This window comes from Haliaeetus albicilla, chromosome 8 (genome assembly GCF_947461875.1).
Source record: "Haliaeetus albicilla chromosome 8, bHalAlb1.1, whole genome shotgun sequence".
NCBI classification, from domain to species: Eukaryota; Metazoa; Chordata; class Aves; order Accipitriformes; family Accipitridae; genus Haliaeetus; species Haliaeetus albicilla.
The window spans coordinates 24,869,657-24,896,054 of record NC_091490.1 but is presented as its reverse complement, the minus strand read 5'-3'; the positions used below and the strand labels follow the sequence as shown (position 1 = coordinate 24,896,054).

Sequence of the window (26,398 nt, the reverse complement as noted above, 5' to 3'; positions counted from 1 at the left end):
GAGCGAGAAGAATGACGTTCTTCTTTGGCCCAGTACCGCAGAATCTATTTTATGCATTTTTTCACTGCAATGATACTATGCAGGGGAGGGAAACTTGGTGTAGGTGGGAATTTGGCTGCTCAGTGCCTCTCAGATGAATGAGACTTGGAAGCCTCTCAAGGACAGTGTTATTTTTTCTTCCTTTCCAAACTCACTGGAAACACTCAAGGGTATAAAGCTTTTTATGTGTGTTTACGGGACGGTGCGTTTACTCCAGCGCCTTCCCCCACAGCACCACCTCTTAAGCAGTTTGGGAGACTGTTTAGCACTCGGTAAAAAGAAAAGCCAAACTGATTACCGCAGGTTAAATTAACATTTATGACCTCTAGTATGAAAAGCTCCACTTTCCTGCTGTGCATTAAGAACGTAAAAGGGATGTCGAGATGCTTAAGTTAACACGCTCACCGGACCCATCCCAGGAGCTTCTTTTGCAGCGGGTGGAGGGTGTCCGTGAGGCAAAACGCGAGCGCCGTCGACGCTGCCGTACCTGTGCGCTGCCCCACTCCACCTACGAGGGGCCTCCGCCCGGGCCCGGAGAAGGGGCTGCAGCCGCCCCGGGCCGGGCCGTGCCGGGCCGAGCCGAGCCGAGCCTGGCGCAGCAGGGCTCCCCGGGCCCAGCGCACCTGCCGCGGCGGGCAGGGGCCGCAGCCGCCCCTGACGGGGGCAGGCCCCGCGGCCCCCCGCCGCCTCCCGGCCCTCCCCCGCCGGGCTCAGGTGACGCCGGCCCCGGCGGCTCCCCGGGCCGCTGCGGAGCTTCCTGGTTCCCAGAAGGTGCCGGAGCGACGGCAACAGGAACTGAGAGACGGGGGGAGGAGGCGGTGCCGCTGCTCCGCCGCAGTCGCGGCCCGAGCCGGGGGAGCGGAGCAGCCATGGGCCGCCGCCCGCCGCCGCAGCGCTGAGCCGCCCCCGCCGCCCAAGGCAGAGGGGCCGGCGCTGCCCGTTCGCCCCTGCCGCGCGGGGCGCTTCTCCCCGAGGGGCACTGGAGCAGCCGCCGGGGGCCCGCGATGTGACCATGGACAGCAGGTTCAAGTGAGCGAGGGGGGGGCGTCCGGCGAGGGGCCGCAGTGGGGCTGTCAGGCGCGGCGGGCCGAGCTGCCCTCCGCGGCGGGCAGGCAGCGAGTAGGCCTCGCAGCCGCCCCGGCCTGCCGGGCCCGCCAGGCGGCTGGCAGGGAGGGAGGGAGGGCAGCAGAGGGAGCCCACCCGGCGGGAGCGTGCGAGGGGCCGGGCGCGCCGCGGCCGCTGAGTGACAGCAGGGCGGGCGGGAGGCAGCGGGGCCGGGAGCGGGTGCTGCGCGCCCGGCCTGGCCGAGGCGGGACCCGCGGCGCGGGGGGAGCGGGGCGCGCAGAGCGGAGGGGCGGCGCCGCCTGCCCTGCCGTCGCCCTCCCGCAGCTGGGGGTGGGGGGTGGCGCGCTCCTGCAGCCGCCCGCCTCGCCGGGTCAGGGGCGTCGGTGCCGGGGAGCGGCGCCCGGCAGGGCGCGGGGGCGGGCGGAGCGGTGCCTGCGCTCTGTCGGCCTGTGGCCGGTGACAGGGGGTCGCGAAATGGTGGCAGTCGCTCCGGAGGCGCCCACCCGCCGTGGCGGGAGCGCGGCCGCAGCCCGCGGGCCCAGCTGCCTGCCTCGGTCGCCAGAGCGCCCTCAGGCCTGGGCGGTCCTGCTGCCTACAGTGACCCTGCCTCCAGCGGCCGGTGGGATAAGGTTTGTGACGCTAAGCTCTCCAGTAACTGCAAACCTTCTTTGTGCCGTTGCGGTGTGTCAGGTGCAAAAGAGACTTTTGGGTGTTTGCAAGCACTGCTATTCAGCCTTACCAATCGGGAGTGGCCACCCGGTCTTGCTGATATTGGAAACCACCAACATGTTAAACACGGGTTTCAGGAATTGACAAAAATCTCTGTGTAAATACATGATGAATAAGCAGGCTGCTACCGGGTAGCTGTAAAGGAAACGAGAGACAGTCTGACAATTCTCAGATTAGTTTGACACATTTTTGACACTTCTAAGCGTAGTGGGATGTGAAGAGTAAACTTAGAAGCATTTTTCTGCAAAAGTAGATTTAGAGTGGTATAGTGAAAGGCAGAAAGCAGTGTTACTTCAAAGAGCTTTCTTCCTGAGGGTAATTCAGCTAGGAGTTGAGGTAGAAGCCCTCATTCAGTGTTTGTAACACTGACCGATTAATGTTAAAAACCCAGCGTTGTGTGGTTGGGGTTTTAGGAAGAAATGGAAGGGTTAAATGGCCTGAGAATATAAACCCAGCACCTGAGCTAGAGTAACATCATGGGGACATCTCACTTGTTTTAAAGGAGGGATTTTTGTGATTCGCTTTTCTAGGTGGCTCAACAAAGCCAAGCCTTATCAGTTTCATTCTGAACCCACTCGCCAGCCAGAGGAACAATGGATGGACTTTAATACCAGAGTAAATCTCCAATATCCTGGATTTAGACTGTTGTAACTCAGAGCCGAATTTGATCTCCTACACACAAGATCAGCAGATACAGGATTTTCCCCAACTAAATGCTTTAAAATAGGATGCAAGGAAACACTGTGATATGGGCGGGTTACGTCTCCATAACCTGAATTAGACTATAATTGCATATCTCAGTTGATGGTGCTGAGGTCAGTGAAAGCATGTACTGAATCAGTTAATTTGTGACAGTTGAAATTTTCCCCAGCTCAGCCTTTGGACTTAATTCAGAATTTCCTTTAAAGAAACAACAGTGTGTTAATTTGCTGTGTGCTTTATTTGAAGCATTCTAGAAACCTGGAACCAAGTCTTGGATTTTTTTTTTTATTTGCCTAAAACTCCAGCTGCCTTCAGTGGGAGCATTACCCAAGAAGGGAGTTCAAGTGTGTGCCTTTTACGTGGTTAAATAGATAATTGATACGGGTGAGGTTATACCATTTGGTTTTAATATAAATAGGAGTGTGCTTGGTAGGCAGAGGTGGGTGGCATAGTAATGGTATTTAGAACTGTTTTAATAAATGTTTAGTTTGGGATTAGGTTGAGTGCTAATTGCTATTAGCATATGCAGTTCATTATTACCAGGTGTGTATTTACTGGGGAGGTGAAAGAGGCATTGGCTATCACACAGAGCTGACGGTGATGGTTGCTGCAGATATGGAGGCTCCATCTTGCTGTCTTCCTGGCTAGCTCGGGACTGTGCTATCCCTAGTTATTGCATTAGTATTTTCTCACTCACTAAATCATGTCTGAGATTCAGCCTTTAAAGTCATAGATCAGTATCTTGTGAAAGAGAAGGCTAAGTGATGCTCAGCCTTATGGTGGTAATCATATGGATTTAAAGGGTAGTGGCTAAATTCGTGCATTAAGATGGAAGTCTAGTGATGGGCAATTCCTATTAAGTAGAAATAAAATGTACCTTTAGAAAAGGCTGCCCATGACTCCATTAATATGTTTCAGATTGATTGGTAAGGATTTTAGTAGCACTTTTTTCCCAACTGTTAGGCATGGTATGATGGAGTGGCTTAAAAGCTATTTGATGGATAAGGCAGTGACAGTATCACTTAAATAAATCACACAGTTTAGCTTGTTTATCTTCCTTATTCTTAAGGCTGTACAGGGTAATGTGACTTTGGTTCTTCCGTAGAACTAATCTGATTTCTAATTTTATTTTAATGAATTTTTAATTTATTTTAATTTTATTCTGTACAAATAAAATGGAAAAGGTATCACCTGGTAGAAACACTATCTGAAACATATATATGATTAATCAGTTGTGTTTGCTTCTAGGGAAAATCCAGAACGTACCTTTGATTTGGTACTGAAAGTAAAATGCCAAGCATCTGAAGACGAAGGTAACGTACCGTACCTATTGATATTTATTTATAGAAATGAGAGGTGGAAAAAAAAATAGTTTGCATCTTGATCTAGTGTCGTCTTATGTTTTGAATTGTGGTTGGATTTGGAATGTATTAGAAAGTGACTATGGTTATTTTATTGCCTTTTAAAATCTATTAATGTGTTAATTCTTAGTTGTGGGGTTTTATTGTTATATTTTCATTTTGGCTATTGTAAAAATATTTTTGTTCTGAGAGAACTACTTGCAAAGCTTGGACTTGAAATGTATCTTCTACAGTTCTTAAGTCTTAAAATGTTGATTTTTGTATAAGATTTCATTTTAGCAGAACAATTGACTTCTGTCTATCGGTGGAATGTTAATTTTGATTAGTGTGATAGGGAGAAAGTAAGTTCTTTTCTGAACAACAGAGACTTTCTTTCTAGCTCATGTTTGGCAGCTGCTTTGGTTTGATACATGATACAAACAGCAATGAGTGCTGACTAGAGCTTATATTAACCATCAATTTCACGTCTCTATAAACACATGCTAAGAGAGATGTAGTAGTGCAAGGGTTATCTGAGAGAGGCTTTTTTTCCTCTTAGGTAGAAAGAAGATGGGATTTCCAGTGCAGAAATTAAAGTGACCTCTAGAAAGTCCACTGGGGGAGCTTGGTTCATGTTCTCATCCGAGGCTCTTGGCCTTATTAAAACACAGGGAGAGAAGAAGTCTTGTTGGCATTGTGTTGTAGTCATGTTAGTCTGTGACAGCTGTGTCTTAATCACAACTGTAAAAACGATAAACTACATCTTAAAATTGAATATATTTCTTCTTCTACTGTGCTAATGGATGCTGTTTCCAGAGTTTACTACTCTAACAAGTTAGAAGCCTGTAGAAATTTATAGCCCCAAAGTATTCCTTTTCTTTTTTTTTTTTTTCTTTTGGTTAATTTCAGCCATCATGTTTGTCAATGGTGTCATGGGTGCATGCCTGATATGTTTACAAAAAACATTTTTGTTGAAGCTAAACAATTGTAGTTCTTTAGGTCTTTTCCTGAGAATGCCTTGTCATGAGATTGTTCACTTAGTTGTGGAATGACGTCTTGGTCCTGGTACAGTCCTTGGGTATTTTCACTTTTTTGTGACCAGCCAGCATCCTTTGGTTTATTACCTGTTTTGATTTGCTGTTGGTACAGTCATGGTTTGGGGAATCAGGTGGGCTTTCCTAACTCTCTGGTCATTGTTGTTGTTTGTATCATGGCACATTTTACCTTCTGTTCTCTCCCTTTTGCAGTTTTTACCTTAGTAATTTCATAGATGATGTCTGTGAACCCTGCTTAGCTACTTGACTTCTGATCTGTTCCTCCTTGCATTGTGCATTTAGTCTCTGCCTCCACCTGATATCCCTTCCTGGGGGCCCATTCACATCTTGGCTTAGGCCCAGCTTCAACCTGCAGATTTAATTCCCTTTCTTTCTTTCCCTCCCGAGAGCTAGACTGTTGATAATCCTTTCAGGTCTTCATCTTGAAATCTTGACAAATGTGGTTTTTTTCTTCTGTGATCAGAACATGGATCTATATCCTTTTAATTGCTTTTATGTCCGTTTTGACTTCTGATTTTTTTTTTTTTTTTTTTGCATCTTTCTGCCTCTGCTGCCATGAGAAACCACTTCTCGTTACCTGCAGCTCTGAATGACCGCCTGTGCCTGAATTCTGGTCGTAGTCACTTCCCCTGCCTCCCTTGGTGGGCATTTCATGCTGTTTGTCAATTGTCCTCTGTGGAGAGTAGTGTCTTTAAGAAATCTGTGTATCTCCTTGAACTGTGACCCGAGTTAATGTGGAGACTGTATTGTGGGTGCACCCTCTTGTATTCCACTTTTTGCTATAATTCCTTCTATCCTGCGTGGGCTCAGTTGCTGTTTGTCTATGGGGTGGTCAAAGGCAAGAAGGATGTTTGATGCCGGTAGTGTTGGAGTCTGTGCCGTGTGACTGGCGAGGGGTTTAGGGGTGTTTCAGCTGGCCTGGAGGTTGTATTGATTCTTGCATGAGTCTGGAGATCAGCACAAAAGTACAGTCCTCTTTTACCAATCAAATTCTGCTGGCTGAATATTCCAGTTACCATCCTGCTGTACTTGGTGACCCATCTGGGATTTGTTTTAATTTCTTTCATATTATATCTAATTCAGATAACAAACTCACTCCAGTGAGGGCTTGACATCATATTTACATCACTGTTCTCATAATACTATATGTATCAGATTAATATATCTGAATGTTAAAGTTATTTAAAGGAAATTCACAAGGGACAAAAGCGTATTGTCTTCGCTGCCACTTTAGAAATGAGGCACAAGGCTTGTCATGCTAAACAGGGAGCTTTCAAGTTTGGCTTATTATAAGGCCGAACAAATTTGACAGTTACCCTGTATTGTAGGTCTTGCCTTTAAATAGATTTTCATGCTAGGATAATCTTTTGAATATATCATACTGGAAAACATGGTCCATTCACCTGTTTCTTTGCTCATGCTTCTTTCTTTCTTATGAAAGAGATTTGTGTTTAAATAGGGCCTTTCTCCCTCGCATCCCATCTGCTCCTTGTACTTGATCCTGAAGCTATGTCAGGGCTGAATTTGTGACATCACTGTCACCAGTGTTGCTGTGGAAATATCACAGCCACAAAATTATGATCTCCCTGCATGAGTGAGCAGCAGGAGAAGCCCACTTAGGAGAGAGGAAGACCTTAATATGACCCATGTATCTTTAAGTTTTTTCTTTTCAAGCTTTGCTGTAGTGTGCATTCTTTTGCATTTTAATTTCCCTGTGCCAGTGTGTAACTGTTCTAACAAATAAAAATTGCGGTAGCCCTACTGCATGTGTAGCTATTAATAAGATGATATTTTTATGAGGATGCTATATGCCTGTAACAATGTGACATGGTGAAGAATTTTGCTGTTAAAATTACTATGCTTTTGGAAAAGTATTTTTAGATAACTTCTTAATTATAGCATAACTCTGAAGGAATGTTAATTTTTTGGATCTGACAATGTCCTAGGGCTCTCTGAGCTATAAAGGATCATACATACATGAAATGCAGCAAGGTTTTTATGTATTATGAAATTTGTTCTTAAATTATTCCACTAATTATTTCCAACATTGTTTTCTACTCAATGTAAACACCTAAGAGGTTTCATGTAGGTTAATGTAAATTTATCACTTCATGCATGGTAGGTAGCTCCTGAATTGGTTACAGGCCCAGTTGTGCTAGCATGTCTTTAGTTATAGCTGGATCAAAATTATGTTTTACCGTTGGATACCTGTTTTTGTGATTTGAGAGTAGCTTGCATACTTGAATATTTATTTCTTAATAGTGTGTTTTTGACTGAGTAGATCATCCTTTTGGGCTGCTCTCTCTCTTTCTCTCTGTTTTAAACTACAGGAGTGCACAATAGCATTGCTAGAATAGTGATCTTCTAACCCTTTTCTCATTTTTGGGGCAGGAGAGAAAAAAGGGTACTCTTTATGTAAATATTCTTATAATTGAGCACGCCATTGAACCAATAGCATGAATTGTAACATTTTTTGCTGTTGCTGACAAGCTTTGTTTATTCTTCACTTGGGTTATGTTAAAAAAATAATCTGTTTATTAGAGGGCTTAATGCCTACTCTTGGCACAAAACAGGATACGGTTCCCTCGACAATTTAAAATATATTGCTTACTGTATTTTCAGAGTAAATGATGCTTTTGATATTATACTACACCTAAGATGTTACCTTGAAAGCTGCATTTCAGCTGTATTTAATTAGACAGTTGAGACATACATTCCAAGGAGAAGAAAAAACCCTTTAGGACCAAAATCAGATTGTAGCCCATGTCATAACTTCCAGTTCTTTGCAGTATGGTCAAGATGGTAAGCAGCAACTAACATGATATGTTGAAACGTAGTAACTAGTTAGTGTGACAGCTTTTTCTTGGGAAAATTCATAACCCGATTCTCGCAAAACTTTGAGGTGAATTAACCAGAGTTTGCTAAGTGACTGGGAGATGAGTGCTAAGCTATTCTAACAGCCCAATATTTGTTAATTGTGGATTTGGCTTGCAGTGTCCATAGTATGTTACAGCAAAAAGTTTTACATTGCCTTCCAGGCAGTTGCAGATTTTTATAATTCTTTCCTGTGTCACTCCTTAATGAACAAGGAATCAAAAGAAATAGCAAAAATGTGTGCCCATTTTAACATTGTCAGCTGGCCTTCTGTATTAAATTTTCATTTACAGACCCAGAGGACAACTTGATAACATATATTAATATTATCAAAACTGTTGTGTTATTTTAAGGAGGAGCATTGCTCTTCAGCTTTAGGGTAAAAAGATACAAGTTTTTTTGCACTTTGGGCTGAATCACGCTTTCTAGGTATCAGGAGTAATGCAGTGTTACAGTTGTCCTGAGTGCATAGTCTTACATAAGGCAATTACTTCAAGATTGTATGGCAGCTGCACCTACAGCAACTTTACTCTTCTCCTGGCACTCTTGTCTCTTGAAAGTTATACTGCACCTGGCACTGTAAGATATGCTTGAGCCTAGAAATTGGCTAACTAAAGCAGTCAGCATCTTTTTTTTTTTTTTTTTTTTTCATTCTTCCTTTTTCTTTTTTCTACCCAGGTCCTTCTATCATGAAAAGTAAACTGAATTTCTGGAAAGTTGATGTTTCTGAACTCTTCCATAGGACATGTCCAAAATAATAGTGCCAGTGTAATCTTTGTGAAAAGTGTGTGTTCATCTATGTATCCATGCATAGACAAATGTATACAATATGTGCATACACACATACATGTCTGAACTTTAGATTTTAGTTAAATGTACAAAGATAAAGTTGGTAATTGAACTCATTCTATAAACTGTACATCCTATATTGATTTTATTAAAACTGGATTGCAGGGGCCAGACACAAAAGGCAATGCAAATATAGTAGCTAGCAGTAGAAAGGCAATGTGCAACAACTTCTGTGAACATAAGGTCTTCAGCATTTCTGTCCATGGTTTCCCAAGAAGACGACAACTCAGACTGATTTTGGTTTATGTGGTTAAGAGAGTGCTGTTTGCTACACCTTCATTTGTTTGGTTGCAGCACACACGAAAAGCAACAAAAAGGCTTCATGGAGTGTGCAGATAGATCCAGGAAATTCAGCCACTGAATGTGGTGGTTTGGGTCTAGGACTGGTTTAGGTCCTGACTGTTCAAGTTTTACTTGAAAACCCCTTTGAAATAGCCGTTCATTTTCTGTTTAAGCAAAGAATAATTGTTTGAACAAGGCTTGAAATTTGTTTGCTTTGTCTCTATTTACTTTTTAAGTGCTAGGAAGCCTTCTATAGCTCTAGGGCTAAATGCATGATTTTCAGAGAAGGTGTGTAATAGGTTGTGTTGAATTGCATAAACAACTCCTGTAGTTTATCTTACCTGTGCCAGAACCAGAACAATAATAAATCTTAGTGATTTATTATTTAGTGTTGCATGATCTCTGAATTATTTTTCTTTAAAGGGTCTTCTTTTCATTAAATTTTCAAGGAAAAGCCATGAAAACCAGTTTAATTGTGTGTTGGTAGAGTTAAGAACTATATGAATTAAGTCCAGGAATTAGACCAGAAATGCAGAATTCTTTGTATGAGGATTCATTGTGGCCTGTAAGGTACTAATAAGGTATGTAGTTCCAGGAAGGTCCTAGTTCTGAAAAAAACATTTGATGCAGTTGGTAGTTCTGTCCGTGGGTAATGTGCCTAGCTTTGGTAGGGTTTCGATTAAGAGTCTTCCAAAGCTGCTTTCAGGATTGTGGTCAGAGCAAGCACTATTTTTTCTTCTTCTTTTTTTTTTTTTTCTTTTTTTTTTTCCCTCTTCACTGCAAAGAGCTGTTTATGAACCACAGACTCTGAGCCTGTGGGTGTAACGTGCTGATCAGATAACTCTTTTCCTCTGCTGTACTTTTTTTTTTGCAGAGCATCACTTGAATCTGATTAAAAAGATAATTATTTCAGTGTAATACAGGAAGAAGTCTGCAGGATTTTTTTTTAAGAGCAATGAAAACTTTTGATATAATCTGTATACTGCCAACATTTTTCACTGTTGGTTTTAACTGGAAGGATACTAAATAAGTATTGGTCTACAGAAGTTAGGTTTCTCTAACTTTTTAAAGCATGCTGTGTTCTTCAGGTGACTATGAAGAGCAACTATATATTGCTATGAACTAGATAAGCTTTCTTATTTATTTGTAGATTCTCATGTTTATTTGTAGATTTTTAGTCTCAAGTATTGTGTTACCATACTAGAATTTATTTTACACCAATAAAAAGTTAAAGATGCTTTTTCAGTTTGTACAGTGCCATTTTAGGACATGGGCTATCTAGTTGTAGTCTTAGATGCTGTTTTTGTATATTAAAAAAACGAAGCTTTCTTACCATACTGCTCTGAAGTTTCATTAAGTCTAACACCCCACCACCCCAACTCATTAACTCATATGTTGTTATTTAGGTTAGTGCTACTTCCCCGTAATGGTTTCTTGTTTTTCCGATTGAAATTTTCAAATGGTGATACCTAAAAAACTTGAAAGAGGACATTTAAGCTAGTCTGGTTTCTCTACAGGATTATTGATTGATTAGGAGTGGGATATTTCACAGTCCTTTGTTGAGGATTATATAAATGTTTTGAGGGCAAAAGCAGGTAGTGCCTGAGATTGTGCATCACTTTTTGACAAAACCAAGGAATATAAGCCAGAGTTTGGCTGAAGCTCTCTTGTGTATGAGCACCAAGCATACCTGTAAGTCCTTCATAAATTATAATCTTTTGTGTAACTTTAAACCCTCCAGTTGTATCTAAATGAATGTTTTCATTATATTCAAATTTCTTTCATTTAATTGGGAAGCTCCTCAGGGTATGAACAATGTCTTCTGTGTGTTTGGGCTGTCACTAGCAAAGAGTGGGTGTTGGAGAATTATGAACAGCAAAAACAATTAAGGCAACTATGATTTTGCATCTAAGATTGGTGTTTTGATGCTTTTTACCTTTTCCTTTCATTCTCCAGAGACTGAGAAATGGAGGGTAGTCACTCCAGCTTTCAGCTTTTCTTAACATGCAAAAATATGGAGAAAAATGTTGCTGCTTTTCAGTGCCTCATTGCCTACAGATTTTTTTTTTTCACCAACCTACAAAGATTCTTGGATGTATGTGTAATTTGGAGGTGGGTGCAGATATGTGTGTGTAGGAGGGGGAAGGGTGAGAGCTGCTGGAGAAATAGGTCAAGGAAGCCCTTTCTCCTATCTCCCCTGCATTCTTCACGGGGGAGAAGAGACCTCGTTGGGGAGGGATGACCCTACTCCCCAGCAGTCAAAGGACAGTTCTAGGAGGAGTGGCAGGGTCTGCTCTACTCCAGAGATTCCAGCTGTAGTAATGTGGGGGCAGGCACTGTGGTATCAATGCTGGTAGAGATGAATTAGTCCCCTGCAGGCATTTGCCCGACTGTGCCATTTTTTCATGTAATGCCATATGCCACTTTCAGCAGTGTGATGGGGTTTTGGGCAGTGAAATTAAAAGGGAAAAACTTGATGAATTAACTAATACAAATATTAACTTGGTATAAAAAGAGTTTTGTGTAAAATTCAGTAGAATGAACATACTAGTATTAATATAAATAAATATAAGCCAAAACCAGTAACCTGCATCATGTAATGTTGTCAGTCAGTATGAAAGTTGATGCTCCTGTGCTTTTTTCAAATTTAATTTTAGTTTTGTTTTAGTACTTAACTATTTGAGACTGCTGCCTGGGGGATAGTTTGCGGGCTTTTAAATTGTTTGCATTCAGAAGTGTTAAGAGTTTGCATATTTTTCTAAGCTAATGTCAGCATGCTTCTGCCCTCCCACACACTGAACAGTCCATCTTACACAGAGGTTTATCGTTCTTTAAGGAGATATGTTATGCTGCTAGCTCTCTTCATATATAGATTAATGGCTTGTCTTTCATGTGTGGATGATTTAAAATCTGCTTAAAAAGATTTGAAAACTAGTTAAACTTTCAAGATTTAAAATGCTTTTTGCAAAGCCATAAGACACTTCTCTCTTTAGCACTGACTTGAGGAAGCTGAAGCATAGGGTTTCCTGTCTGGTTCACAGAAATAGTCTTTTTAATTCTTTTTCCTTTGCCACTGGTGATATTATCTGGGGATGCAGATACATGCAGATGCATTTGCTCATCGTATAACTGCTGGGATAGATACTTCTGTTTGTAAATAAAATAAAACATGATCAGGGCTACAAAGGGAAGAGTTATGTAACTGTTCACGAAGGGCTTAAAAACCCCTGAAGCCAAAATAAGTTTTCCCAGTAAAGTGTTATTGTTATTCCTTAAAATAATTTTGTGTAGTAAGAGCAGTTTGAGCATAACACCTCTTTGCAACTAATGCGTTAAGAATCTGTATTTTTCGTGGTAGGCTCATTTGTGATAACTCCAAGATCCAGGTAAAAACATGGTATTTACAGGCACATACTTAGGACAGAAGATTCTACATGACTGACAGATAAAGTACTAAAATGCTGAAAACCTTAACTTCTTATATTTGCCTTTGATGTTTTTCCATGTATCTTGGAACTGTAGCTCTATGTTTAGAACTGCATAATTTGAGTGGACAAAGACTTATTATATTTTGAGATTCTGGTTTAGGAGAAAAGATTAAAACTTAATATTGAACTTTATAGGGAAAAGAGAAGAGAAAAAGCAGAAATGATGAGAGAAAAGAGGCCTGAACAAGATTTTGGGTGTGGTATCTGCGCTTCCTGAGCTGGGAAAGCCAAGGCAGCAGTTTACAGTCATACTGTCTTCCTTTGCAAAATTCTTAATCCTCGTTTGGAAGGTACTGGCCAAGTATTAAATCCTTAATTAGAAATAAGGCTTGAACAACGCCCTTAGATTACGTTTCCTAGAGTTTGAATCTGGATCTGGTTTCTTTACATGTTTGAGTGGGTATTCAGTAGTAGATTAAAACCTAGCTAAAATTACAAACTTGTGTCTGAAAAGAGCATATTAGTTAGGGTTTCTGTGTTTACTTTGGGATGTATTTTACAAATTTTCTTAGTTAATGCCAAGTTTTAGTCATCATAGAGCCATAATCGTCATAACAAAGGTATTTTGCCATAGCTGGTTTACCATTGCATTTTTCCTTAAACTCAGAATGGGAAGGAGTTACACAAAGAATGGTTAATACTTCTGCTTACCTCCTAATAGAGAACAAGAAATTCCTATTCATCTGACTTCAGATGCTGTTCACATCAAGGGTTTTATTTGTTGTACCAGTTGAGCCTGTTTTAGAACACATCTAAATATTGTAAAGTTATGGTGTCATTGTGTAGACTCAGTCAAATGTTTGCTTTTGGAAGGAGGCAGTTCTTTTACTCTGTTACAGGACAAGCTAAATGCAAAAATCTGATGTCTTTGTACATAAATACTGGGTGCTAAATGTTGATTTTAACTTAACTTGTGTTTAACACTTAACACTCTTGTGTTGCAAGAGTTGCACTTGACACAGAGAAGCTGATGCTGTGCCTTATAACTGTTATCAGCACATTTCCCTCAGAAATTGCAAAGGAAAGCTTAACATTTTAAGGCAGCCGTTTCCAGGAATGGAGTTACATTATTGAAGAATAATGATAAATTTTATATCCTCAGGTTAAAATGCAATATAAAAGGGCAAATGTAAAAGAGTGTTATGTGTTACAGTGAATGTGTTTATGTTCTGTTTAAATGCAAAATAAGAAAAAGTAGCAGCATAGAGGTAGAAGAAAAGGATTGCGTGATAGTTGTAAACTTGCTTGGAGGTCTGTAATGAGTTTGAAATAATGGAGTGAAACCACTGTGACTTTAGAGTGACAAGAGGGAAACAGTTATTGTAACTTAGTCTTGCTAGCAAGAGCTGATCACTCATGCATCCTCTTCCTATCCTTTGGAGGTCATTTGGCTCCTAACTGTGTGTGTTTGCTGTTTGTTTGTGTTTTACTTCAAATAGCTAGCACTTCTAAAAGCAGCATGTGAGGTAAGCATCCTTCCTCCTTCTGGCGGCACCTGGCAGTCTTGCTCTGTGGGTACTCTCGGCGTTCATCTGGTGGGGCTGCTTCTGGAGCTGACAGGAAATGTTTCTCACCCAGGTCAGATAAGGAGGAACTGGTGGGATTTTTGTGACATGCAGTGTAGCACAGGCTGTTGTTTTGTCTCTGAGCATGAATTTCAAGTTTTTTGGGTTTGTTAAAATAAATGTGTTGCTAGTTCAGGAAACTGAAAAAAACTAGGGACGTCCTTACTGTCTCCTGCCATCTTTCTGATGGCTTTTGGGCTTCTAGGGTAATCTCAGAGTGTTGGAATTGTGTTGGGATTATGTTAAACTCCTGGCCTTTTTTTGAGGAAATGTGTTCAATAACTTTGCTGGTGCCTTCCAGTTTTCTGTTCATATAGTAAAACCTAGCTCTTGAGGAAAAAACAAAATACTGAAAATTAGATCCCTGTCACCCATGGTCACTTTAAGGCATTGCACATTTGGAGATAGATTAAATTTTCATTTTGTCTAAACAAAATTCTGTTTAAAGAGCACAATTACGCTAGATTGGTATCATGCAGTAATTCATAGAACTGAAAATAGTCAATGGTATAGTGATGCAACATGGGAAATTCTGAAAAACTTTGTGTCCAGGAAAGAGTTTTGCTGGTATTCATATTGTAGGTATCTTCTCCCTGCTAAGAATATTATGAGATAAAAAAGGACTTTAGTTCCCTAGTGGCAGAAGAATTGCTTCCTTCTTTAGCTGAAACTAATGAACTTTTCCGTCATGTCACAGGTAGCTGTGATGACAGTGATTGTGTGCCAGGACAGGTAAAGCTTTCTTGACACTGGAAGCTGAGTTAGGTGAGGTTCTGAGCGTTCAGTTGCTGTTTCAATCAGGCATTTTTAATTGGTGCATCTGACTGAACCCATTTTAGTTTCTGGGAATGGGCATGTCCCATGCACTGTAAGTACATGTTTACATCTGCTTTTACCTGGGGTCAGAGCCCTGTAGCATCTTGCAAGGTCTCATCTAAAAATGCTTATACAAGTGTCGGTCAGGGGAAAAAAAATTCAGATCAAACTAGTGTGTGTAATTAATAAGCAAGCAATTTAAAAAGAGAATTCTCTTTCTCAGTCTTGATATAATATGCTGTATTTTACAAAGAATAAATTGAAATGTGTTCTTTTGCATTCTGGTTGTGATGTTAGAAATCAATGCTATGGAACTTCATGACAAAAAAAAAAAAACAAACCTTGAGATAACCACCTCTAAAGTGCCTGGCTGAAAACATTTTTCACTGGCAATAAAAAACATAAAAAATTAAAGCTTGCCTTAAATTCTGTGGCAACTAGTGGTGGTGACTATTGTCTTTTTAGGTAAAAAATTTTGTATGACATTGCTGGATGCTGACAGATCTAGCAAACTACTTTGTCATTGAGAATACTTGCCAGGCCTCACAATCCTTGGAGGCAATTTGCATTGTGTTTTCAACAGTGAACAAAACAGAAATCCTTTCAGCTCCTATTGTTGGGGAAAATGATGAAGGACAGGATAAACCAGATCAAACAATAATAAAAATAAATTAAACTACCAGAACTTTCAGTAGAAGTGAAATAGGATAAAGGTTGGAAATAGAAAGGTAGGTGAATTGGTGTTGGCTGTGGACAGCAGAGCTCTCAAACCCAGTAAATCCATGAGGATGGGCAAAGCCCAAGCACTTGCTCTGTAAGTGGCTGGGGAACACCAACTTGGTCGCTCGTATATGATCTGCTTCGTGCATTTTAAATAGATGAGAAAGATCTGAAACTGCAGCACACTTTGATGCTCTAGAAAGAGTAATAGTACTTTGCTTCCAGCCCTAAATTACCTCAGTTCAATCTGTAGGCTTGCCTGACTCTCCTAACATGGGACTGAAGGTGTCTCAACTCTGAAATGCTGTTTTCTCTGTGTTTCCCAGAAAACTTCTTGGTAACAGAATTTGCTTTCACAGAACTCATCTGTATGGCTTCTCCTGCCTGGGTGTTTTGGTTGGTGATGCTTTCTATGATTGCTTGACTCTTGTAAACTGAAAAATACTCTGTGTGGTAGTCTGTGTGAAAACGAAGATATATTGTTATAAGACATTCTCTGCAAGAGGAGTACCCAGTACAACTTTTGGCTTTCTGGTGAACAGTGGCTGCACTTCATACACTTCCTGAGTTTTAAAATGCTCAATAGCCCATCTAAAGGTAGACAGAAGTATTCAGGATAAAAATTTGGCAGTCACTTCAGTAAGTTGTGGCCTGGGATTGCAGAATGATCTGTGCACTCACCAGTTAACATAGTCATTTACTAGAGGCTCTGAAATGAATTCTACTTAGGACAGTTGCAGAGGCACTGATTACAGTTGTATTGTAACATGGTTTTAGAGTCAATCTGTGTAAAGTAAATATATACCCTTAGTATATGCAGTTCTTCTGGATTCCTGCTGGGATCATAACTGGGCTGTGTATGGAGCCAAATCAGAATTGCTCACATTATATCTTAAAAAAATAATGGGAATTTATAATCTGGTAAAAGTGCATTGTTTGCTTCCTGTTTCATCATGTATACTCCTCCTTATATTTGAATGTAACAGGGAAACTTGATACTAACATATACTACTGGGGTACTTCTGCTACTGGAGTTCTGCTCCTGTGTATTTTAACACTAGAAATTATTTGCCTAAGCATGACCAGTATGTTTTGATTGTCAGCACATTCTGAAATATTCATCTTTCAGTGAGTCTTGCTAGGACAGAAAGTGCCAGAACAGCATAAACAATAGTTGCAAACAAAGTGGTGTTTCAAAGTGCTTTGTATGCAATGACACCAAAGTGATTTTGGTGTGGTTTGGGTTTTTTTAACCTGTATTTAGTTAATGTTGCTTTGGATATGTAGAACAGTATATATTACTTGGCATAGCAGTTAATATAGTAGCTTTGTGCTTGTGGGTCAGAACACAATGCAAATCGTTAAACAGATACAAATTGCCTAATCTGAGATAAATGTTGAAACAGTTAAGTGTTACAGAAAGTGAGAAAGTGCCTTTCTATTGATTGATGTTGCAGAACCTCAATTTTTTCTTTTCAAGTCCCAGCAGTATATATTCAATTAATCTATGTCACAGGAATATTAGAAGTCATGTAATGTATGTAAAACAAAAAGAAAGGATAGTGTATGTTGTGTGTTATCTTAAATTAATATTCCTGTAACAGAGCAGTACTGATCCATTACAAGAAAATAATACACCTTAGAAACCAAAGAAACGGTATTTGAAATATAAATTGACAGTTCTAAAGTTTAATTACCCCTTCACATTCATACTTTGTTCACCAGCATTTCTGGAGGATTTTGTTTAACGCTACAGTGTATCAACTAGACATACTGGAATGATGCAAGTATTGCAAATATGCAGGGTTAGGCAGAGAGCCAGATTTTATTCTCAGATCTACTTTGAACACCAATGGCTGAGAGAGATGAATTTGAAGCAAATGTTTTCAACTTCATTAGGTTCTTCTTAAGAAAATGTTTATTATATAGCAGCGATGGAAAATGGTGGTTGTTTGAGATATGCTAATTGACTCCTCAAATGTGAAATTCTCAGACATCATAATTTTTAATTTTCTTTAAATACAATATGTGAGCAGTAAAACAAGAATGCTCTTTCATATGTTGCAGTGTTAGAAGTTATGGGCATTGATAGAATGCACAGGTGTGTGGATAAAATCTGCTTTAGGTATGATGAATTGCAGTCCTTCCCTCTAGAAATTCCTGTGCCCAGAAAACTGATCACGTACACCAAATATGTGGTGGTACAAAACACAGTATCATACAGAGTACCAACCAAGTCTGATCTTGAATGGTAGTAAGTCAACAAAGAAAAGCATTTTATAAACAGTTCATGAAATATCTTCCTAACTTGTGGCTAGATGGCTCAGTAGTTATAAATAGGATACAAAATGTTTCAGCTCTGGAATATGTTTACAGAGCTAGCTCTGATTTTTTTTTTTTTCTTCTTTTCTTTTGAGTGTCCTGTTACTGTCTATGCTTTCTCCTTTGCTTGTGTGATGTTTATGTTTTCATTTGACTTAGCAGCACTAAGGGAAAAGGATGACACTCCCACCCCTCATTCCCCTCCTCCCCCCCCGCTGCCCCATCGTAAGGGCCAGACATAATCCCTCTTGGACTTTGCTGTTGCTGAGCTTCAGCCAAACTGGGCAAAAAAAAAAATGCTTCCACAAAGGCAAAACACATACTCTCTGTTAGTAGGAAGTAGAAGCACTGGTCACCCCCAAAGAGGAGTGAAGAAAGCCAGGATCATGGTGCTGAAAGCCTAAGTGATGCATTACTGTGGGCCACATCAATGAGCTTTACTGCTAATAAGCATCCGTTAGGCAAGTTCTGCAAAAAAAGCCAAGTCTTTGAATAGCATTTTCCAGGAAATAGATGCTTCAAGTTTGAAATGAATGACTAATACTGAGCACAGTGCATTTCTTGGTAGCAGTTTTCTGGCACTAGTGGTAAGTGTTACTGTCTTCTGTTCTACAACCTGTCTTTCCACAGGCAGCTAGGTGAAAGCAAAAGCTGTCTTGGTTACTGCGTGGCTGTACAGAAAGTGTGTTGGTGTAACTGAAGTAATAGTGAGGGGATGAGCGCTCCTGAAACTGCCACGAAGAAAAGGGCATATATATATGCTGGTTCTCATTGCTGGAAATCAAGATATAAGTGCACTATAGAGAAATTACATAGTTTTCCTAAGTGTTAGCTTTTCCTGTCCCTGAAGTAAGCATTTTTTTTGAAATATCATTTTTATAATATCAGAAAATGGCCTAAGTTTTGTTTGTTTTTGTTCATTGGTGACTCAACCTTAAATAGGAATGTATTTGGCTGTAGTTAAAGCCCCTTTCCCGAGCTCCCCTTCGAGCAGGAGCCAGTGGGGGTGAAGTCTATGGTTAAGCAACACTTTGACCTCAATCTGAGTTTGGTGGGTAAGACAGCAGAGAAAATTTACTGTATAACCTTTTAAACATATTTAAGCAGTAGAAAACCTTAAAAAAACAAAAGGGCAGAAAAAGCGCCTCTTTATAAGCTATTCTGTCATGAAATATGAGGGGACTGTGATTGTGACCTCCTTGAAGTGTTGTAATATCTACTGTTGAAAAGATTAAACAAGGCTATGTATTGTTACTACCTTTGCACCACAGCAGCACTTCAGCTGCAAATCTGTGTGAAAGTTATAACTTCTTGCTGGCCTGTAACTTCAAAAAGAAAATTTTTCTAGGCTTTATTCAAGTAGGAAATTTACCAAAAGCTTCATTAAAACATTGTTAACGTTGCCCAATGCAACAACACATTTGCAAAACGTTGTTTGAAGATACTAATTATCCAGGGAAATCAGTAAATTAATAGTTTAAAAACTACATGCCATTTTACCCATAGCTCATCAAACATATCCTTAGTTACTTACTTACTGCCTTGTCACTCTTCAAGGAATAGCAGTTGTGAGACTGGTACCCACTCTGCTTTCTGTCTTTACTGTTAGGGGCTTGGATGCCTTGCCAAGAGAGAGGTGCGATTTGGTGCCTCTTTCTTTTGATCCCCTTTGCGGCAGAGGAAGCTGAAAGGATGCCTGTCACCTTGTACTACAGTCCCAGTGTTGCTTTGCTTCTCTAAACTTGTCCTGCGTAAGAAAGCTGGCCAAGCAAAACTAGAAGGTTTCTGTGACTGTTAATCGGCGAATGGCTCCCTGTGGCATATGGAGAGCAGCTAGGAAACGTGGGAAGAAAATCCAATGAGCAATGACTGATTTAAGAGAGGGAGCAGCTTATGATGGTGCTGGTGTGTAGCATCACTCTTCATGTCTTTGTTTTAAGAGGGGAGAGTATTGCTGAACTCTGTTCTCAGAGTGCAAGGTACCACACAGGTGTGTTACAATTAAGGTAACGGTAACAGAGTTTATTTGGTTTCTTTCTTTTTATTCAATAAAAACTAGGTTAATGTGCAGAGAGTAGTGAGGTACACTATGAAGTCTTGTTAGGCTGAAACTTTTGCCATGTGTTTTTAGCATTTCAGAGCATCTGATAATTGCTTCTGTTAATAACAGATCAGTATTGCTTTCTACGTAAAACACAGGATTTAAAAATAGATCAATATTTCAAAGAACTATAAAAATAGATGAATTGGGTATGCTTTGTTTTTGTTATCAAAGCCTTCCTGTATACTTAGAAGAGAAATAACAAACACTGAAGTGCAGGTTTTTTTCTTTTTTTTTAAACTGCTGTAGAGTTTCATTCCAAAAGCAAAACAAATAAGTGATGTATTCACTTACCCTTTATTAGAACCTTTTTTGGGGAAAAAATGAACAGTTTGTAGTCAGAATTTTATTAAGTAGTTTTCAAATATTACTGGAGGATTATATTCAGTAACATTTTTCTTTTTAAATTTAGCTGCAGGGCTTTATGGTACTTGAAATAAGTCATAGGTTGTACCACGGCTTAAAAACTTATCCCTTTGTACGTGTAGAACGATAACTCCCATTTTTTAAAGCAGTTTCAGTAACTGACTAATTGAGATTAAGATGATTAAAGAGCCCAAAAGCGATGGTAGATGAGTAATTCTGTATATCTGTCAGTGTTACAAAGGGTTTTAGATGTACGTTTGTGTGTAGTTTACTTTCTTACCTGTGGTGCTTCTAGGATGGTGCCTATTCCATAATTGTTTAGATGTTAATTTGATTATCTGTTTGTAGATCAGGAATGAAAAACAGTTTAGGTAATTTTGTCTCTAAGTATGAGAAAGAACAAGATAGGTAAACAATAGCACATAGATGAAGAAGAGGACAAAGTACGTCAACCAAGTCATCTGTGCAGGGTGATTTTTAAATACGTGTTTTGTGTGTTTGGTATAACTGTCTGTAAAATAAATTTTTCTTAGCACATCAGAAATAAGATCTCAGTATCTTGCTCAGTAGCTTAATGAAGTATCCCCCTTATCATAGTGCAGTTGGTTCCTTGTTTTGCTGTCTTCTAATTTTTGATTTTAATTTTGGGTGCAAGTGTATGTGGGAGGAAGTTGTGACAGGCTTTTTGTTAAGGAGATGCTCTGTAATTTGAAGAACAGCAATGTATTCTTAAATTGGACTTCTGTGTTTGAAAATGTATCTTTCAGCAGTTCTGTGCAAAAGAAAGATGTTGCTTCTCATCGTCAGGACAAGTAAAGATTCTGGGTTTTTTTCATTGCAGATGAATTATCTGTGCGTTCCTTGTTTAATGCATACATGATCTCTATGTGAAGGCATGTGCCCATTTCACATAGCTGTTAAAACAGTGGTTAATAAAACCAGCTGAAGTTAGCCACAGCAGGTGTTGCAATTCAGTGCTTTGGTGATACTGGCCAGTGTGACCTGAATCTGGCTAAATTATCCCAAAAATTTCTTCTGAGATGTGCTAAACTCTGCTTTCCAGATCTGGCTGTTTAAATTAGGTCCGAAGTTGCTGCAAGTTGCTCAGCATGCAGTCTTTGAAAACAAGGCTGCCTGCTTGGAACAAACACCTGAACCCCCAGTCTAAAATACAGATCCTTTCCTGCACTGGTTGCAACTTCTTTCCTGCGTGGATCCAAAACTAAACCGTTACTTGTTTCTAGTGGTCTGCAAAACCATCAGGCCTCCCTTTTGCCTGTGTGAAAACTGCTCTGTCCTTCTTTGTCGCAGATGAAAGGGGACTGGCCTGACTCTGGGAGGGTTTGGAGGGCTGCCCAAAGGGGTCTACAAAGAGCCCAAAGAGCTCTACAAAGGCTGCCCAAAGGGTCCTGGGACCTGCTCCTTGTGGTTGCATTCCTGGTGTGACTCCGTTCTTGTATTTCTAACTGAAAGAAAAATGGAAAATGTGTCAAAATACAGGTTCTAGCCTTCTAGGCACAGAAGAAAAACTGGGAGCAGGTTTTGCAGGAGTTTGTTCCTTTGCCTGTGTGCGGCAGCTGGTGGTGGTAGGCATGGGCACAGTGTGCCATGTGTCACCGCTCAAAAACTGCCTTGGTGGATGCCAGCATCCTTTCTCCAGTGTGCATACCCATGGTCAGCTGCTTAGGTTTGGAAGCTGGTTAAAACTAACGTTTTCTTTCGTAGCCAAATGTGGGCTTGTATTGTGCAAGCATGCTTGGTTTTGAGTCCCCTTCATACTCTTGGCCTCTGCAGCATCCTGGGGTAGTCCTGTCTGGGACTGCGGTACAGAGTTTGTGAGCAGAGTTTCCTTCTGTTTGTTTTAAACATGCTACTGTTGATTGACTTGGATTATAGGTTTTGTATTACAAGAAATAGGGAGTATTTATTTCCTTTTCACCTTCACTTGCGCCTGTGGGTGATCTTTTATCCCCCCACAGCTGCCTCTCTAACCTGCTGAAAGTGTAATTTGTTGAACCTGACCATGGGTAGGTGCTTTTCCATGCCTATGATATATCCTTATGTATTTTCGTCTCAATCTGCTTTGGTTTTTGAGGAGGGGGTTGTCAGAACTGCGTGAAATATCCAACGTGTTGTCATGTTATGGATTTCTACAGCAACAGAGTGATGATTCAAAGGTTCCCCCCCCTGCCCTGTGCTTGGAAGCAAGTGTTTCATCACTTTTACCCATGGTGGAGAATTTGCTGTTTATTGTTACCACTCTCTCATAACAAGATTATAAATAATAGAGTTGTAAAAATGAACATCACCACCCCCAAACCACAACTTTTTGAGTTTTGTGTCTGTTTGTAAAGCTTCAAATCAGTAGGTCATCTGATCTCATGTAGTACATTTTTTGAGAGTATTTTTTAATTCCTGTTATGGTGCTAAACGTGGGGCCAGAGGAGAGAATATAAAAATGGCCCCAAATGTATTTTCAGTATAGGAAGAAGAATTTTGGATTTTTGCTTCTAGCCACAGGAAGAATTTCAAAGTGTTCTGACTTTTAAGTCTCCCATGTTAATAATTTTTTTTCTCTCAGTAACCTTGTTTAGAACTAAAAATAATAATGAATCATAAGAAAATAAATCCATTTCTATTATCATGCTCTTGAGTTAATGCTCTGGATTTTTTCCTTCTCAGACTACATTTCTTCTCAGATGTTTTTTCTATCTGAAATCAGTTTACATATATCCTCTCAGACAGGCCTACATATGTGTGAAAATGTGCATCTTGTTGAATCACGCTCACAGTGAATATCTATAAATAAGCAAGTTCTTTGGTACCACGAGCAGGATTATAGTATTAGGTCCTCTATTGTTTTTCTTCTGTGGTGGCTGCGTTGTTTTGGAGAGCTGACTTAAGTTCCTGTGTAGCATTACTTGGCTTCAGAGAAAAATGGTTATTTTATAGTTTTGAATTTAATGCCCCGAAGTTCTTGTTTGAGAAGCCTCTCTTGTAGTTACTGATTTGGCCAACCTATTTAGAAGTAAATTGAATGTTGATATATCAAGCTGAGCATCCATTGCTGTCTTGCACTGAGAAGACCTTGTCTGTGGAGAAGGCAGAGCGCAGTGAACACGGAGCAGAAGGCGTATCTGATCCATGGTGTAGAAAGCAACCATTTTCCTTTCCAATTTAATTATAGTAAATGCCTCTTTATTACTATTCCTTTGTATTAATTCTGGAGGTTAGTGATAATATGGTGGGGTTTATGTATGATAACTCTGAGTAAAAGTAGTTCAGTACAAGCCTGAGGGAGTTTGTGCTCTTGTTGCAGTGCAGCAGGTGTTGCTGCTGGTGACTGTAGTGTGCAATACATGTCCCCTTGGTAAGCAGTCCAGTGGTCAGTCTTGGGAAAGATGACAGAGCCTAAAACACATCAGAGGTTGAATTAAGTATTTCTGTAGTGAAAGGTATTAACACCTAGTAGTCTCTAGGTATGACAGCAGCAATCCTGTGTGGGTTTGGTTTTTTTTTTGGTGGTTTTTTTTTGGTTTTTTTTTTTTTTAAGGGCATTACAAGGAACATTAAAATACTCAGGCTTCCTAAGCATGACTGTCCTGTGTGGCAGAGGGAGATGATGGCATGTGCCTGATGTCTGATATTGCATGAAGACAGAGAAGGTTATCTCCTGTTTTCTGCTTCCTTTGCAAATCCAACCTTTTCTACCTGTTGAGAGAATTGAGGCTGCTGTTATTCCCATCTTGGGGCGTTGCAGTTACAGTTGCGTTTGTTTCCAGGCTCTCAAGTTGCTGTTGCATTCTGCATACTGCTGCTGTGACCAGGCCCTGTGGGGTAGCTGGTAAGGGATAAATGTAGTTGGTTTTTTTTGTTTTTCCTGTTATGACAAGGATAATTTCATACTTTCTTGTTTCAGCACAAAACACGCTTTAAAAAACAAACAAAAACCCCCAAACCCAAGCAAACACCCTCATGTTGCCCCAGTCAATCAACCTATGCCAAACAGCAATTCGTTTGCCTCTTATTTTGAAACGCTCTGGCTCTCTTTTCAAAACAGATTGGTGAAATTGGTGAGAGAGATGCATTTCCTCAGCTGTGGCTTATTCTCCTAGCAAAGCCCTGGGAATTCTTTCCAAAATACACATTCAAGAGAGGCTATAAAAACTCCGCAAAGATGCACACATCTATTTGTCTGCAATCATAAGCTTATTCAAACATTAAAATACTGCTCAGATCTAGGTGTGGGGGTTTTTTGTTTGTTTCTTTTTTTGTTGTTTTTTTTTTTTTCCTGGCCTGCTTGTGGATTTTTTTTCTCAAGATGAAAGAATATATTTTTATTAATGGTAGTCCACTTCAGTAAACTTTCTTGCCACTGTGTATTATTTATGCTATAGAAATGCAAGTGTTACAAAGAAACAAAATACAAGTCATTGCAGTGTGGTGTTCCCTCTCCTGGAAAATGTTTATTTGCACTCTGACTTTACAGATACCCTTTCTTGCCCAGAGTTCTCCATTTTTGATGACAAGTGATGCTGAGCATTTACACATCTTGTTGCATACAGAAAAGCATAAAATATTTCCATTGCCATACTTTTGTTATTTTAATTGCTGAAGATAACTGGGACAGTAGGCAATACTGATGCTATGCTTTCAATTAATCCTGGAAGATATGCTTCTTTTCCTATGTCTTGAGCTTTGCCTTAGTGTATCCTTATTGAGTATAAAGTTAGGCTCTGTAGCTATCCAGAATGCTAGATGCTTGAGTATAATTTAGTAATCTGTGTATTATTTTCAAGACACACATAAGCAATAGCTGCTTGCTAATAAAATGCATGTAGTGACCCATGAGTGAGTTGATCCCTATGACTATTTAAAGCTTAGGGCTCTAAAAGTTTTCCTCTTATCTTTATGTTAAACAATGGAAAGTTTTACCGTATGTTCAAATAACGTCTTCATCAGGTTCACAACAGGATACCATAGTTAATTTTCAGTTGAGTGCTTTACAGGATTTTCTTTTTGCTGGCTGGTTGGGTGAAAGTCTAGACACTGAGAGATGAGGTGTTAGAGGGGCCTCACAATATAGTTATTGTGAATGGTAAGTAGGAGCAGCTTCCTCTGATGTACGGACTCCGTGCCCAAACCAGTAGTACAAAGGCATAGCTTTTGTTCAAGGGGATAGGGGCTAATCCGAATGCTGCACACTGTGAAAAACCTTTTATGGAAGGGGGGAAAACTTGCCTTGAAGGTGAGAGGTCAGCAGTTTAACCTCTGACCATAAAACAAGAGACTAAGGAAGAATGGGATGAACAAGGGGGAAGAATACTTCAAGTACTCCATTCTTTGTTTATCAAAAATGGGTCAAGCAAATGAGTGTCAGGAATGGTTACAGGAGTTCTGATGGGAAGTAAGGGAGTCTGAAGATGTGCTCTGGCTTAGCTGCACATTGCTACAGGGTTTGGAGCTTGCATAGCTCTCCCTTCTCAAATGCTTGATAAACAGATCCCTAAATGAAAATCTAATCTTTCAGCAACCCTTAAAAGCACAGTTACTCTGCTCTCCTCTCCACGCCAGATCAGGTCCTTTATTAAAATTTTTTTATTCTCATCTTTCTTTGCATAGATTAACATCATTTAGCATTTGGCCTTTTAACTGTTTCCACTGTTTCTGGGCTGTTTTTTGAAGTTTGTAAAGAAGCATCTCGGTAGTAACTTCCTCACACATGTTCAACAGGCAGTGAGATGGGTCTCTTAGTTAAAGCTGCGGATCTTTGGGTGGTCAGTGCTATTGTACAACAGCAGGGGGGAGCTGTTTCCAATCTTTGTGCAAAGGGAATATGGAGGCTTTCCCCTCTGATCTCATTTTGGTATTATCAGTGCTGGGAATTTAGTTGCAATCCAATTAGAAATGATGGAAGTTATGTTAACTAATAGTTAAGCCTCTCATATTCTCAGGTCTACCCGTTTGGACTAATTGGTTGCGATACTCTTGACTCATGCTGGCAGAAGATACCAACAGTGATTAATAAACTTGTGTTAAAGCTCAGCTCCCTGCCCGGCATATAACCATTCCTTGTGCTTCACTA

General features: G+C 40.1%; 1 protein-coding gene across 8 annotated transcripts in view; it reads left to right on the top strand.

The window, feature by feature from the left end:
- Positions 1 to 261: 261 nt before the first annotated feature.
- The window catches only part of DENND1B (DENN domain containing 1B), a 171,892-nt gene continuing 145,755 nt past the window's right edge, over positions 262 to 26,398 (top strand). For 3 of the 8 annotated variants that reach the window (XM_069789373.1, XM_069789371.1, XM_069789369.1), the window contains exons 1-2: positions 268 to 1,068; positions 3,784 to 3,848. In XM_069789373.1, the coding sequence (XP_069645474.1) occupies positions 1,052 to 1,068; positions 3,784 to 3,848 (82 nt within the window). In that variant the 5' untranslated portion in view covers positions 268 to 1,051. Of the gene's footprint in view, positions 1,069 to 3,783; positions 3,849 to 26,398 lie in introns of all 8 variants that reach the window. The other 5 variants (XR_011325803.1, XM_069789374.1, XM_069789372.1 and 2 more) reach the window with 3 other exon arrangements.